At 36.6% G+C, this 12,363-nt stretch overlaps 1 protein-coding gene across 8 annotated transcripts in view; it reads left to right on the top strand.

The window, feature by feature from the left end:
* Window positions 1-12,363, top strand: part of RALGPS2 (Ral GEF with PH domain and SH3 binding motif 2) — a 149,444-nt gene that overhangs the window by 23,219 nt on the left and 113,862 nt on the right. For all 8 annotated transcript variants that reach the window (XM_077763307.1, XM_077763305.1, XM_077763303.1 and 5 more), the window contains 2 exons: window positions 5,492-5,637; window positions 11,380-11,484. In XM_077763307.1, coding sequence (XP_077619433.1) covers window positions 5,581-5,637; window positions 11,380-11,484 — 162 coding nt within the window. In that variant the 5' untranslated portion in view covers window positions 5,492-5,580. The remainder of the gene's footprint in view (window positions 1-5,491; window positions 5,638-11,379; window positions 11,485-12,363) is intronic.

Genomic DNA, 12,363 nt, shown 5'->3' with positions numbered 1-12,363 from the left:
TGGCTTCTGAACATATTTTTGCGGATTTCTTATCTTAAGGGGCTTGAACTGTGCTGGTAGCATATACATTCAAGGTCTGTATCTGCTGGGGTATGCCTACGATGACAGACTTTTATTTTGTAGACAAATTTGTGGACACTCTCCTCTAGCTTCAGTATTAAGTTCAGGCCCAAACAGACCAGTTTCTGTATCTTCTTTTACCAGTATACTTTCTCCCCCCCCCCTTCTTTTTTTAAATAGACCATCTTATTATTGCTGGAGTTAAAAGATAATAACTCCATCTGGCTGGCTTTATTCTAGGTAAAGGTGTGGTGGGGTGGAGTGGGGAAGAGAGTGTGTGTTGTGGTTGCCTTTTCTATCCAACTGATATCAAAACTCAACTTACAATTGCTAAATTTCATTTGTACGAAGATTTTGTATTGTTTATCAGTTGTATTGCTGGAAATAGAAATCCTCATCATGTTCTTTTAAATGTGTGTAGTATTGTATGTAGTATTTGATTGTCCAATTCACCCTGTACTTTAATTGGACTTTTATATAATGTTACTCTGTGAGTGCTTTATTCAGTGATTCATTCACTCTTTTAACAGATACTTACTAAAGTAGGTAGTTGAGGATCAAGTATTGTGTTCATGTGCCTGAATGAAAAGATGAAAAATAATGGTTTTTCTGTCATGTTTTGTTTTAAATATGAGTCTTTAATATCAAGGAACATAAAGTTCATTAGGGAGAGATCTGTAAATAAACCAGTGTGAAAAGATGGCATTAAAATTTTGACAAAAGAGTGGTGGAAGCACAGTTTTATAGGCAAATCTCTCTCTGGGAGGCATTGGGGACTCCTATAATCCTGGGTGTACATCAGAACTTTTTTCTTGTTTATTTCTTTTGTAATAACTTGAACTTTACAAGGGTGGCAAATGACAAAGATAATCTTGCTTAGTGTTACACTAGAAATGGTTTTAAGGGGCAACCATGTTTTTAGTAAACCTCTACTAGGATAGAATAATGGCTCTATTATTGAAACAAAGTACTGGGGAATTGAGATTCATCTCTCATTTTCTTAGATCAAAAAATTAAAGATGGCAGTGGGAGTTTAGCTCTCACAAATGCTGAAAGTTAGCTTGCCTTCATGCCATGATTTACAGGCTACTCCAGTCTTTGGGCCTTCCATGAGTGTCGTATAAAGCAGGTCTTTAATATTTATTTAAAAATAAATGTTAAAGGAAAGCAAACTCTGTAATGAGTATTAAATATTGAACTTCAATTACAGTGTTTTAATTTTACCCCAATTATTTTCTCATGAAAGGTTTAAGAATATTATAATAGGAAGGTTTAGTTCCTTTTTTTTGTCTTTTTTNGCGGGGGTGGGGGTGGGGAATGGACAGAGAGAGAATCCCAAGCAGGCTACGTGTTGTCAGAGCAGAGCCCGATGTGGGGCTTGAACCTGCATACCGTCAGATCATGATCTGATGTGAAGTCGAACACTTACCCAACTGAGCCACCTAGGTGACCAAGGAAGGTTTAGTTTCTCTTGTTGAACCCGTTACTTCTGTTTTCATCTTTCTTATAATTGTCCATTTGAATTTCTTAATGTGGTTATATACAAGGGCATTAAAATGGTTCTCACTATTATAAATAGTGCTTGATTGAATAGCTTTACCTGTATAGTTTTTTCTCTTTCTCCAGAGTTTTCATAAGATGAATTTCTAGGACAGAGATTTTAAGCCAAAGTATATGAGAATATCAATTCTGTATTGTCTAAACGTTTCCAAAGAAATTGCTCTAATTAATTGCATTTTACTACCATTTCCTTTATAGTTGCTTAACTTTTTGAGAATATGTTTTATAAAAGTATTAAATGTCTTTTGCATAATATTCCTAATGATGATAGCATAACTTATTTTAGAAAAGAATATGGATCGGGGCGCCTGGGTGGCTTAGTCGGATGGTGGCGTCCGACTTTCGCTTAGGTCATGATCTCACGGTTCGTCGGTTCGAGCCCCGCGTCGGGCTCTGTGCTGACTGCCAGCTCAGAGCCTGGAGCCTGTTTCAGTCTGTGACTCCCTCTCTCTCTGACCCTCCCCTGCTCATGCTCTCTCTCTCTCTCTCTCCTAGAAATAAATAAAAACATTTAAAAAAATTAATTATAAAAAAAAAAGAATATGGATCTGCTGTTATGAAATGAGATTAATTAGTGAGAAGTTGACACTGACTTTAATCCTTTGTTCATTTAGTTAAAAAGTACTGGTTTCTTGGTATGAATACGAGAAGGTGGGGTGTTTAGGAAGCTAAATGTGCCTGCAATTTAATAATCTAGTTCCATGACCTCAAACAAGGAACTAAAAATGTACACATTTCAGATTTCCTGTTTGGGGATTATATTGCTTGGAAAGAAGCAATATCCTTGTTTTTGGATTATAATTGTTTAGAAGGAAGCAATATACCTGTTTTGGGATTAAAACCCTAAAGACAGATTAACTGTCTTTGAAGTTTCAGAAGAGAATAAGTAGGAAATAATTAAGTAGAGAGCTATTGTGATATTGGTAATGATTATGAATGGTTGTGTCATTTGTAGCTCTAGGAAAAGTAAACTATGTATTTGTCTTGTTTAACTTGAACGTTCCTGTGTGCAAAACATAGAAAGGTCTGAGATACATACTAAGAACGTAAGCCCAGTTTGTCTCTAAGGATTTAGCATTTTTATGATATCATGTAGTACATTTACAAATACTTCTTCAAGGTATGCTTTACTGTACTTATTTTTATATGTAATTAATTTTAAAACATTTTAATGGAATATTTGAATGGCATTTTAATTAAAACCAGGCAGAAAAAACTTTACTGTTATAGTTTAAAAATGTGTAATGTTTATTCTAGGTTAAGAAGAGTAGGTTAAGAATACGTTTCCTTTAACAATTTAATTAAAATCTTTTTCTTTAACACTAGGGGGCACTCTTGATTTATGGATTCATAAGATTAATTTAGGTTAATCTTTATGCATAGACTGGAGTGAAATGAAATTATTTGAAAACATGTCATTGCAAACTGAATATTGACATCAGAGAGAATTTGGATTATCAAGCTCATTTTATATGGCATTGTAAACAAAAGTTGATCCTTAATAGTGGCATAAGAATAATGAAGCTTATAAAATGAAATGCTGTAGATTGGAGGAAATGAAAGTATTTCAGTGCTCTGTTTGTTTGCCTTCATATTGATTTTCTAAGTGGGTTCTAAATGGTTTTAAGAACCTATTATTTCTGATATCTTATTTTAAAAAAAGTCTAGCACCATGTTTTGTTCTTAGCAAGTACTTAATATACACCTAAAGAAATGAAGATAGTTTTTTTTTTTTTAATTTTCTTGATGTTTATTTATTACGGAGACAGAGCATGAATAGGGGAGGGGCAGAGAGAGAGGGAGACATAGAATCAGAAACCAGCTCCAGGCTCTGAGCTGTCAGCACAGAGACCAACGCAGGGCTCAAACCCACGAACCGTGAGATCATGACCTGTGCCAAAGTTGGATGCTTAACAGACTGAGCGACCCAGGCGCCCCTAAAGATAGTCTTAAGATATGACTGAAGGATGCTGTCATTAGTAATAATTTTTGAGCATTTGAAAACCAAAATGTCTTGCTACATTCAGGAGACATATTTTAAGCATTTTCACTCACTGTGTCTTCAGTTGGGATTTTGGAGATGCCCACCAACATGTATTTTGCCAGAGATGTATTTCTAGTTTTCTTGTCTTAATTCGAAGACTGTGGAACTTCAGCCTTGTGTGGATTAAGTAGACAAAATCTGCATCATCATGATTGCACACTTAGCATGTGTCAGCACTGTTTTATGGGCTTTGCAATATATTCATTTCTCACAACACCACAACAGGCACTTACTGTTATCTTAGTTTAATAGGTAAAGAAATTGAGCCCAGAAAAGTTTGCTGGGTTCAAACTTAGGCAGTCTTATTCTAGAATCTGCTTCTACATCACTGTCATCCTCTGTTGCTTATCCAGAGAGAGGAAGCTTAGCGTCAAGAGAATTATTATTGCTATTCAGACTCAGTTTTTAAAGTCAGTGTAATTTAAAATATCTAATTTATAGACACTTACCGTTTCTCGCATGAAAAAGGATCATTGAAATTCAGAGTTAGAAAGGTGCCTTAGAGTCCTGTCATTTTATAGAGAGGAAGAAATTCCATCCTAGAAAGGTGAATTTACCAACACAGTGCTACACAACAAGTTATTTGTGGAAAGGGATGGGAAGCTCAAGTAAATATTCTGACTTACGGTAAAATGGAAAGAAATGTGATGTTGTGGAAATATTTGACTAGAATTTTAGATGGCTTGAATTTTATTCTCGCCTTTCCTCATTTACCATCCTGCGTCATCAGAGGCTTTGTTTCTTTGTGCTGCGTGAGTATAAGTCCTCCTTAATTTAGTCTTCCTGCTAGTTGTGAAGGTCAGTGAGATAATGACTGAAGATACTCTGTAAACTTTATTTTTTTTCTTTTTTTTTTTTAATGTTTTTTATTTATTTCTAGGAGAGAGAGAGAGAGACAGCATGAACAGGGGAGGGTGAGAGAGAGAAGGAGTCATAGACTGAAACAGGCTCCAGGCTCTGAGCTGGCAGTTAGCACAGAGCCCGACGCGGGGCTCGAACCCACGAACCGCGAGATCATGACCTAAGCGAAAGTCGGATGCTTAACCGACTAAGCCACCCAGGCACCCTGTAAACTTTAAAACTATGCAAATAAACATATATTGTGGTCTTTGACACGTTCTGTAATATTTTATTTTTAATTATTTGTGGTATCTTTGTAAACCAGTTTGTCAGCAGTGATCAGCTTAGTATTGCTGATTTGTAGATGTCTTTTATTTTATTTATTTATCTTTTAAATATTTTTTAATGTTTTATTTATTTTTGAGAGAGACAGCATGAGCAGGGGAGGGTCAGAGAGAGAGGGAGACACAGAATCAGAAGCAGGCTCCAGGATCTGAGCTAGCTGTCAAAACAGAGCCCGATATGGAGCTCAAACCCACAAACCATGAGATCATGACCTGAGCCAAAGTCGGACACTTAACCAACTGAGCCATCCAGGCGCCCCTGTAGATGTCTTATAGATCTCTAAAAAATTTATTGCATTATGCCCTGTGTTACTTTGCCACATGTTGTTTTACACTTTTTATTTACTTAAAACTAAAAAAGGGTTTTTGACTTTTTCTCACACTAAGTGAAAAGTCACACTTGTGCTTTGCAGATGAACAACATACCAGTAGCCTGTATTGAATGCTGCCCATGTGGTGTTTCTGACCATTTGGAAAGAGCATCCAGGATTGTCCTCAAGCCAGATTTAGTGACTTACCTGAAATAAAAAAGAGTTCAGTAAAGTGGAAATGTTTTATTTCTTGGCATGGTGATAGGCATGGATTTGCTTTCTTAAACTTACAATAAGACATAGATTAAACATTTTCTGTTTATTTTTTACAGGAATAATAATGTATTTGTGGCCTTGGACATGAAGCAGTCAGTCTTCTGTTACTGTTAACATAGCGTCAAGGACTGATGTTGTGGGAAGCATGGACCTCATGAACGGGCAGGCAAGCAGTGTTAATATTGCTGCTACTGCTTCTGAGGTAAGAATTCTCAGGTTAGCTGTAGAGTTTCTTACCTGGCATTCTGATTTTTCAAGCATTATAGTTGGTCAAAGACTTAAATCAGAATTTGAGAAAAGGGCTACAAATTTGTTAATTTTTAAAAAACTTTTATTTTTTATTTATTTTTAAATGTTTATTTTTGAGAGAGAGAGAGAGAAAGAGAGCAAGTGGGGGAGGGGCAGAGGGAGAAAGAGACAGAGGACCCAGGCAGGTTCTGTGCCGACAGCAGAGAGCTCGATGCAGGGCTCGAGCTCACCAACCTCAAGATTCTGGCCTCAGCAGAGATCAAGTGTCAGATGCTTAACCAACTGAGCCCCCCAGGTGCCCCCCAGAAACTGTTTTAATTGTGTCATTCACATGTTCTATACGCCTTAGAAACAGTTAATCCTTATTCACTTAAGGTATGTGACAAATCATGATTACTTAAAACTTTTTCTTGAGTTTAGTTTAAAAATTTTTTAATGTTTATTTATTTTTGAAGAGACAGAGAAAGAGAGAGCCCAAGCATGAGCCAGGGGAGGGGCAGAGAGAGGAAGACACAGAGTCTGAAGCAGGCTCCAGTCTCTTGAGTTGTCAGCACAGAGCCTGACACAGGTCTTGAACCCACAGATCATGAGATCGTGACCTGAGCCAAAGTTGGACGCTTACCTGACTGAGCCACCCAGTTGCCCCTTGGTTTAGTTTTAAAGGATACATGGAATGTATATATACATACATTAGAATGTCCTTTTAGGATCTTTTTACATTACATGAACCTTGAGGACAGTAATAGAAGTGAGAATAAAAGATTCTTTTTTTTAGAATCATATCATTTTGAACACTGTCCAGATCCCTTGATTCCAAATTTCTTGAAGGAGATCAAAAACCAAGAGGCCAAAATGTTGGAAGGGATGTAGCTTAGAGTGTAAAGTTGCAGGTGATGACTGAACTGGATGCCCATCTCTCTCGTTAATGTGTTGGGATTTTATTTGTGCCTTGTGTTTTTTCTTTTTTGCTTTGTCTTTAAATCTAGGGTACTTGCCTGCTTTCCTTCTAGCTTTAGCAACCAGCTCCTGTATTTCTCTTTTATTTTTCTGCTGTTGTAGAGGATGAGAATAATGTTTATGACCTTTTAACATCTTGGCCTCAAAGTTCCTTAATAACTTAAACTCCATTTTGCCCCAGCCAGTTACTTAGGCCTTTTTGTCAATGAAAATATTCTAAGTCTGTGGTTTCGATTATTTTTCTTACGCTGATGATTTCTGCATTTCTATCTCTAGCTCTGGCTTCCCTCATACATTTGCATTAAGCATTTCTGATGAACCAGATATTTTATGTATAATACAAAGAAAATGAAGTTACTTGTTACTATTCTGCTGTACAACCTCTAAAGAAAATAGTCCAGCCCCTTTCTCTGTTAATCACATTACCATTTCCCGTTACTGTCTGTATCAACATTATTTCCCTGGCCATCTAAGTTTAATCTTTAGATTTGTAATTAACTCACTTCTCCTTTGTTTATCACAACCTGTTTTCTTATCACGGCAGGGAGAGTCCACGAGCAGAACAGAAGTTCCAGTTCTATAATATAATCATGGAAGCAACATTCCATTCTCTCTGCCATATTCTGTTGGTTAGAAACAGGTCACAGTGCTGCCCACACTCAAGTGGAGGGAATTCCACAAGGGTGTGAGCGCCAGGAGACGTAGCCCTTGGCAGTTGTGCGAGAGCCTGGCCAGCACACCCCTCTCCAGGATCCGGCCCTTTTCTCCTTGTTTCTACCAGCACCATCTGAGTTTGGCCATTATTTCTTGTCTAGATCATTGCAGCAGCCTTTTAGCCTGATCTTGCACTTCCGTTCTCTGCTGTTTTTGGTCCATTTAACTATAATTCAACCTTAATATTCTTAAAATACAGCTCTTAGGCTTTATTGTATCCTCAGATTGTCCGTGGTTCCCCATTGCCTATTAATTAAATACAAATGACCCTAAACCTTTTATTTAAGACTTTCCTCAAGATGGCTCTAAATTTTCTTTTTAATTTAATTCTTGATAATTATTAACTTGAAATTTCATTCTATTGAAAGAATACTATATCTTGCTGATGTTTGTATAAACCGTTCTTTTCCTACTTTGGTTGCAGCCTTGTCTATCAGTTTTCCTCCACGGGGCTTCTCTTCCCACTACAGTGTGCCCCTCTCTCTCACCGCACACAAAAAAATACATTTTGGCTATCTTTCAAAACCTATTTCAAATGTTATACTTTCAGTAAAGTTTCGTCCTGATCCCCTCAACAGAAAGAAGGGTTCCTATTTTGAAACTATCACTTAAAAAAATCTCACTCTTAAAATAATTTTTTTTCATAAGTGTATATATCACTTTTCTTCTGCCTTGAGACAGGAATTATTATATATTTGTATATATGTTTATATTATATGTATGTTCACCACGTGTTTTTATAACCATGTTTTTGAATTTGTTAAATGTAAATGTGTATATATGCAGGATATTTATAATTCTATATACTGAAACATTTGGTCTAATATAAGAAACAGTATACAATTATTTGTTAAATAAAATAGATCATTTTACTGTAAAAAAAAAAAAAAATCTGCCCTAAAAGTGAATGAACTACATCAGGTCTTGATGTAATACAGTTTAGCTTATGGTAAGTGGAAAAAGCTGTCTTTTAAATTGTCCTATGCTGTGGTAAGAAAGTGAAATTTTTAAATGGATATTTTTTGCCTTCTATTAAATTGTGGATCTATTAACATATCCACGCAAATGTCCCATAAATCTGATAAGCTTATACAATGGAGAAAATACTTGATCTGGGTGATTGACTTCCTTCCCTATCTTAGTACCAAAGCTTCTGAGATCAGAAGAGTTGCAGTGAATTTTTTTTCCAGATATTTAGAGGCGTCACCGGTTTTAGTCTTGTCTCGAATAAAGAATTATTACTATTCTCTTAGTGGACAGTATGCTTAAGTAGTGCATAGCTTATTAGTACCAACTTATTTATTGGTATTGGGGAAGCAAATAGATACTGCTCGTAATTTCTTAAGCCTCTCCTATAATGGCTTGTAAAAAGGAAAAAAAGAAAGTGATTACTTCTTTTGGTAAGCAATAAAATTGCCTTTATGATTTGCTAACTTGTCTTGAATGAGTTAAAAACTTGGAGAAAATTTCCAAGTTATGTTTAAAATTAATGTCTCTACTTGACAGAATGTATTTGGTTATTGGGGCAGTAACTGATGTCTGTTTGAATGTTTGAGATTGTAAATATACAAATAAATTTCTAACTTAATCTTGGGATATAAAATAATACTGTTGACATACTATATTCAAAATTACAGAGAATAAAGACACGAAATAAAATACATATAAAAAATGATTATGAGACTTTGGGTTTCTGCTCAGATAGAGGTTGGAATTCATCACTCCTTTCTGTCCTCACAACATGAATAAAACCCTGAAAATCAGGAACTCTTCTTCTCTCTCAGAAAATTGATGTCACAGAGCAAACTGACAGTGATGACCCAAAAACTGGAGAGAGGCAAATAGAGAATTAATTTACCAAGAGCATAAATCACTGTAGCCAGAAAAGGATAGGAAAACTTAAGCTGTAGTTGACAAATTGCTGGAGGCATTGTGTAGACTAGCAACTAGCTTCAAATTAGAAACTCCTGAGGCCCAGGCTTAGGTTCTTCCAACTTCCACCTTTGTGTTTTACCTGTAGAAGCTCCATCAGGTTCTCACAGTGAAGATCAGGGAAAAATACCCTCTTGCTTCTGGCAGGGGGAGGGGAAGATAATAATTTTGAATTGTACCCAGTACATTACGTTCTCCCCTGACCTCAAGGTAAGCCCCTTTACCAGAGACCTACTTGGGGCAAGAGAAATAACCCAACACCAGCCTTCCTTTCTCACTTTCTCAGGGATTGGTGGTGATGGTGGGGTACTGAGAAGTACTTGAGGTCACAGCCCAAGGGCATAAGCTCACAAAAAGACCTGACTGTAGGGCTTATAGAACACTTCTTACCCCCCCACCCCCATACTTTACCACCACATCGGTAGGGCCCCTGTGTAAGGATGATAGCTGAAGGAACTGCAAGACACAGATTCTAAGAAGGAGTTTCTAGGGAAACCCGAAGAGGGACAATGGGGGACAAAAAGAAGGACACTAGAAGAATTGAAGAGTAGACACCTCAAGTACGCAAACAGTAAACACAGCATAACCCCTACCTGCAGAAGCATAAATCCTTACACTAAAGGCCTGTTTACCTCAGTGCCTGTTACTCAGTACATTATGTCAGGTTTTCAGCCAATTACAAAGCATGCTAAAAGGTAAGAAAAAGGCATAGTCTGGAGAGACAAAGCAGGTACAAGAGCCGGACTCAGATATGGCAGAGATTTTGAATTTCTCTCTGGATAATTAAAATAATTATGATTAATAATGCTAAGGGCTCTAATGGAAAAAATGGACAACTTGTAAGAACAGATGGATAATGTAAGCAGGAATACCAAAATTCTGAGAATTAAAAGAAACTATTAGAAATCAGAAACATTGTGTTAAAGATGAAGAATGACTTTGATTGGCTCACCAGTAGACTGGTGGCTAGTAGTTAGTCAACAAAAGAATTAGTGGTCTTGAAGCTATGTCTGTAGAAACATCCCAAACTGAAATGGAGAGAAAATAGAATGAAAAAAATAGAGTAGAATATCCAAGGACTGTGACAATGACAGAGGGTGTAACATACATGCAGTGGAAACCAGAAGAAGAGAAAGGGGCAGAAGAAATATTTGAAGTAATAATGGTTGAGAATTTTCCCAAATTGACAGATCCTTTCCTTTGAAATGATTTTGATACTTAGCTGCTAATGAAAGTGAGAGAAAACATAAAAATGAGACATAATGACAACTGATCAAAAACTGATGGATAACAGCTGGTAGTTTGACATACGTTATTTATACATTGGTAACTGAAACTTTGGTGAATTTTTTATGCCATTACATGTAGCTTGATATCCTGCCACTATTTCGTAGAGCATGATCGAAATGTTGTTACAGCGATGCAACCAGCTGAGGCAGAGTACATTTTTTATCTCATGGTACAGATAAAGTGGAAATTGAATAGAAATAAACTTTTCAGAGCCAAAATCCACCTATTGTCTTATATGTAATAACAGCAAATTCAAACTTAAAATAGTAACCTTAAAACAGAAAACCCTCCACTTTGTAATATAATATTATGGAAGAATAGTATCAATTGTACTGTTACAGACAGACATCACTTAACAAGTATGATTGGATTACTTAATAAAGTTCTGAATGTTTTCTTATGGTTTAAGTTATGAAAATAATTTGTCTTTTTCTTCAAAACAGTAGTTTAAAAATTATAAATAGAGGTAGTCTTCTCCCCTAACTTGCTTTTACCGCATTTGAGAAGCATCAGACTTGTTAAAATCTTTTGTTTCTCTCAGAAATGATAGGATGTCAGGATGAGGAAACTGACAGACAAGAAAATGACTCACTTAAGTACCTAGAAATTTAAAAAGGTTAGATTTTCAGTTGTCGGACCCTTTATCTGGTGCTTTTCCAACTGAGCAGAGTGTTGTACGCAGTTTTTTAGTGTTTGTTGACCTACTGTTTTCAGTTTCCTCAGTGTTTAAGGCCAGTGGGGCTGTTGTGGCACTCACTGTGACACAGTATGAAAATGACTGCATTTTCTTTCAATTTAACAGAAAAGTAGCAGTTCCGAATCATTAAGTGACAAAGGTTCTGAACTGAAGAAAAGCTTTGATGCTGTGGTATTTGATGTTCTTAAGGTTACACCAGAAGAATATGCGGTAAGCCTCCCCCCTCCCCTTCCTCCAGCTTTTGCACATAACTTACACATTGACGGGGTTGAGCTAGAATTTGCAAGGCACGGCAGAAGGAGGTGGTTACAAACAACTGGAAGCAGGAATCGATGGAGAGACTAGCCCAGCAGTGGAGCAAGCAGAGGAGTGAAATGGGGAAGGGAAGAAAAGCTGGGCAGAGGGTTAGAGCAGCTTCCTGCATTACACTCTCAGCTTGGCAGTAATGAGTAAGTACTTAGCACCTAAAACTCATGTAACATTGTGTGCTACTCAAAAAACCAAAACAGCACACACATTAGGGGGAAAAAACGTCAGTATTTAACCTTTGTGCTGATTGCTTCCGTCCCTCCCTGTACCACCTCCCCAAGCCAACTGTGCCTTCTTGACCTGTGTGAGAAGTATTTTGAGTTCTTTGTAGATTAAAAAAACCGAAAAATGAAGTTTGAAGTCATTATTGTGATACCATGAAAGATACCGTTTAATTTTTCTTTCTCCATTAACGTGTTAATAGCATCTATTGATTTCCTGACATTGAACCACTCTTGCATTCCAGGAGTAAACTATATTTAATCATAACATGTTATTCTTTGGTATGATGTTGGGTTTTGTTTTACACTTGTAGCCTTAAGTGAGATAGAGATAGCTCCATAGCCCTGTGCAGCGAGCCCTTAGATATGAGTTGCCACTAATACAATTTCATTGATTCTTACAAATGGGGAAGAACACCTTTATATTAATATCAGATTTTATATTACTGTTATAGAAAATACAATTAAATAGTCACAATAATACTGCACCATGAACCATTAGATCTGATTTTTGGTTTTGATTTTGAGTTAATGTATAACTGTGTCCAAGTCCTTAAAT

Source organism: Crocuta crocuta, unplaced genomic scaffold (genome assembly GCF_008692635.1).
Source record: "Crocuta crocuta isolate KB4526 unplaced genomic scaffold, BGI_CrCroc_1.0 scaffold3, whole genome shotgun sequence".
In the NCBI taxonomy this organism is placed as follows: domain Eukaryota; kingdom Metazoa; phylum Chordata; class Mammalia; order Carnivora; family Hyaenidae; genus Crocuta; species Crocuta crocuta.
This window is presented reverse-complemented; position numbering and strand designations above follow the sequence as displayed.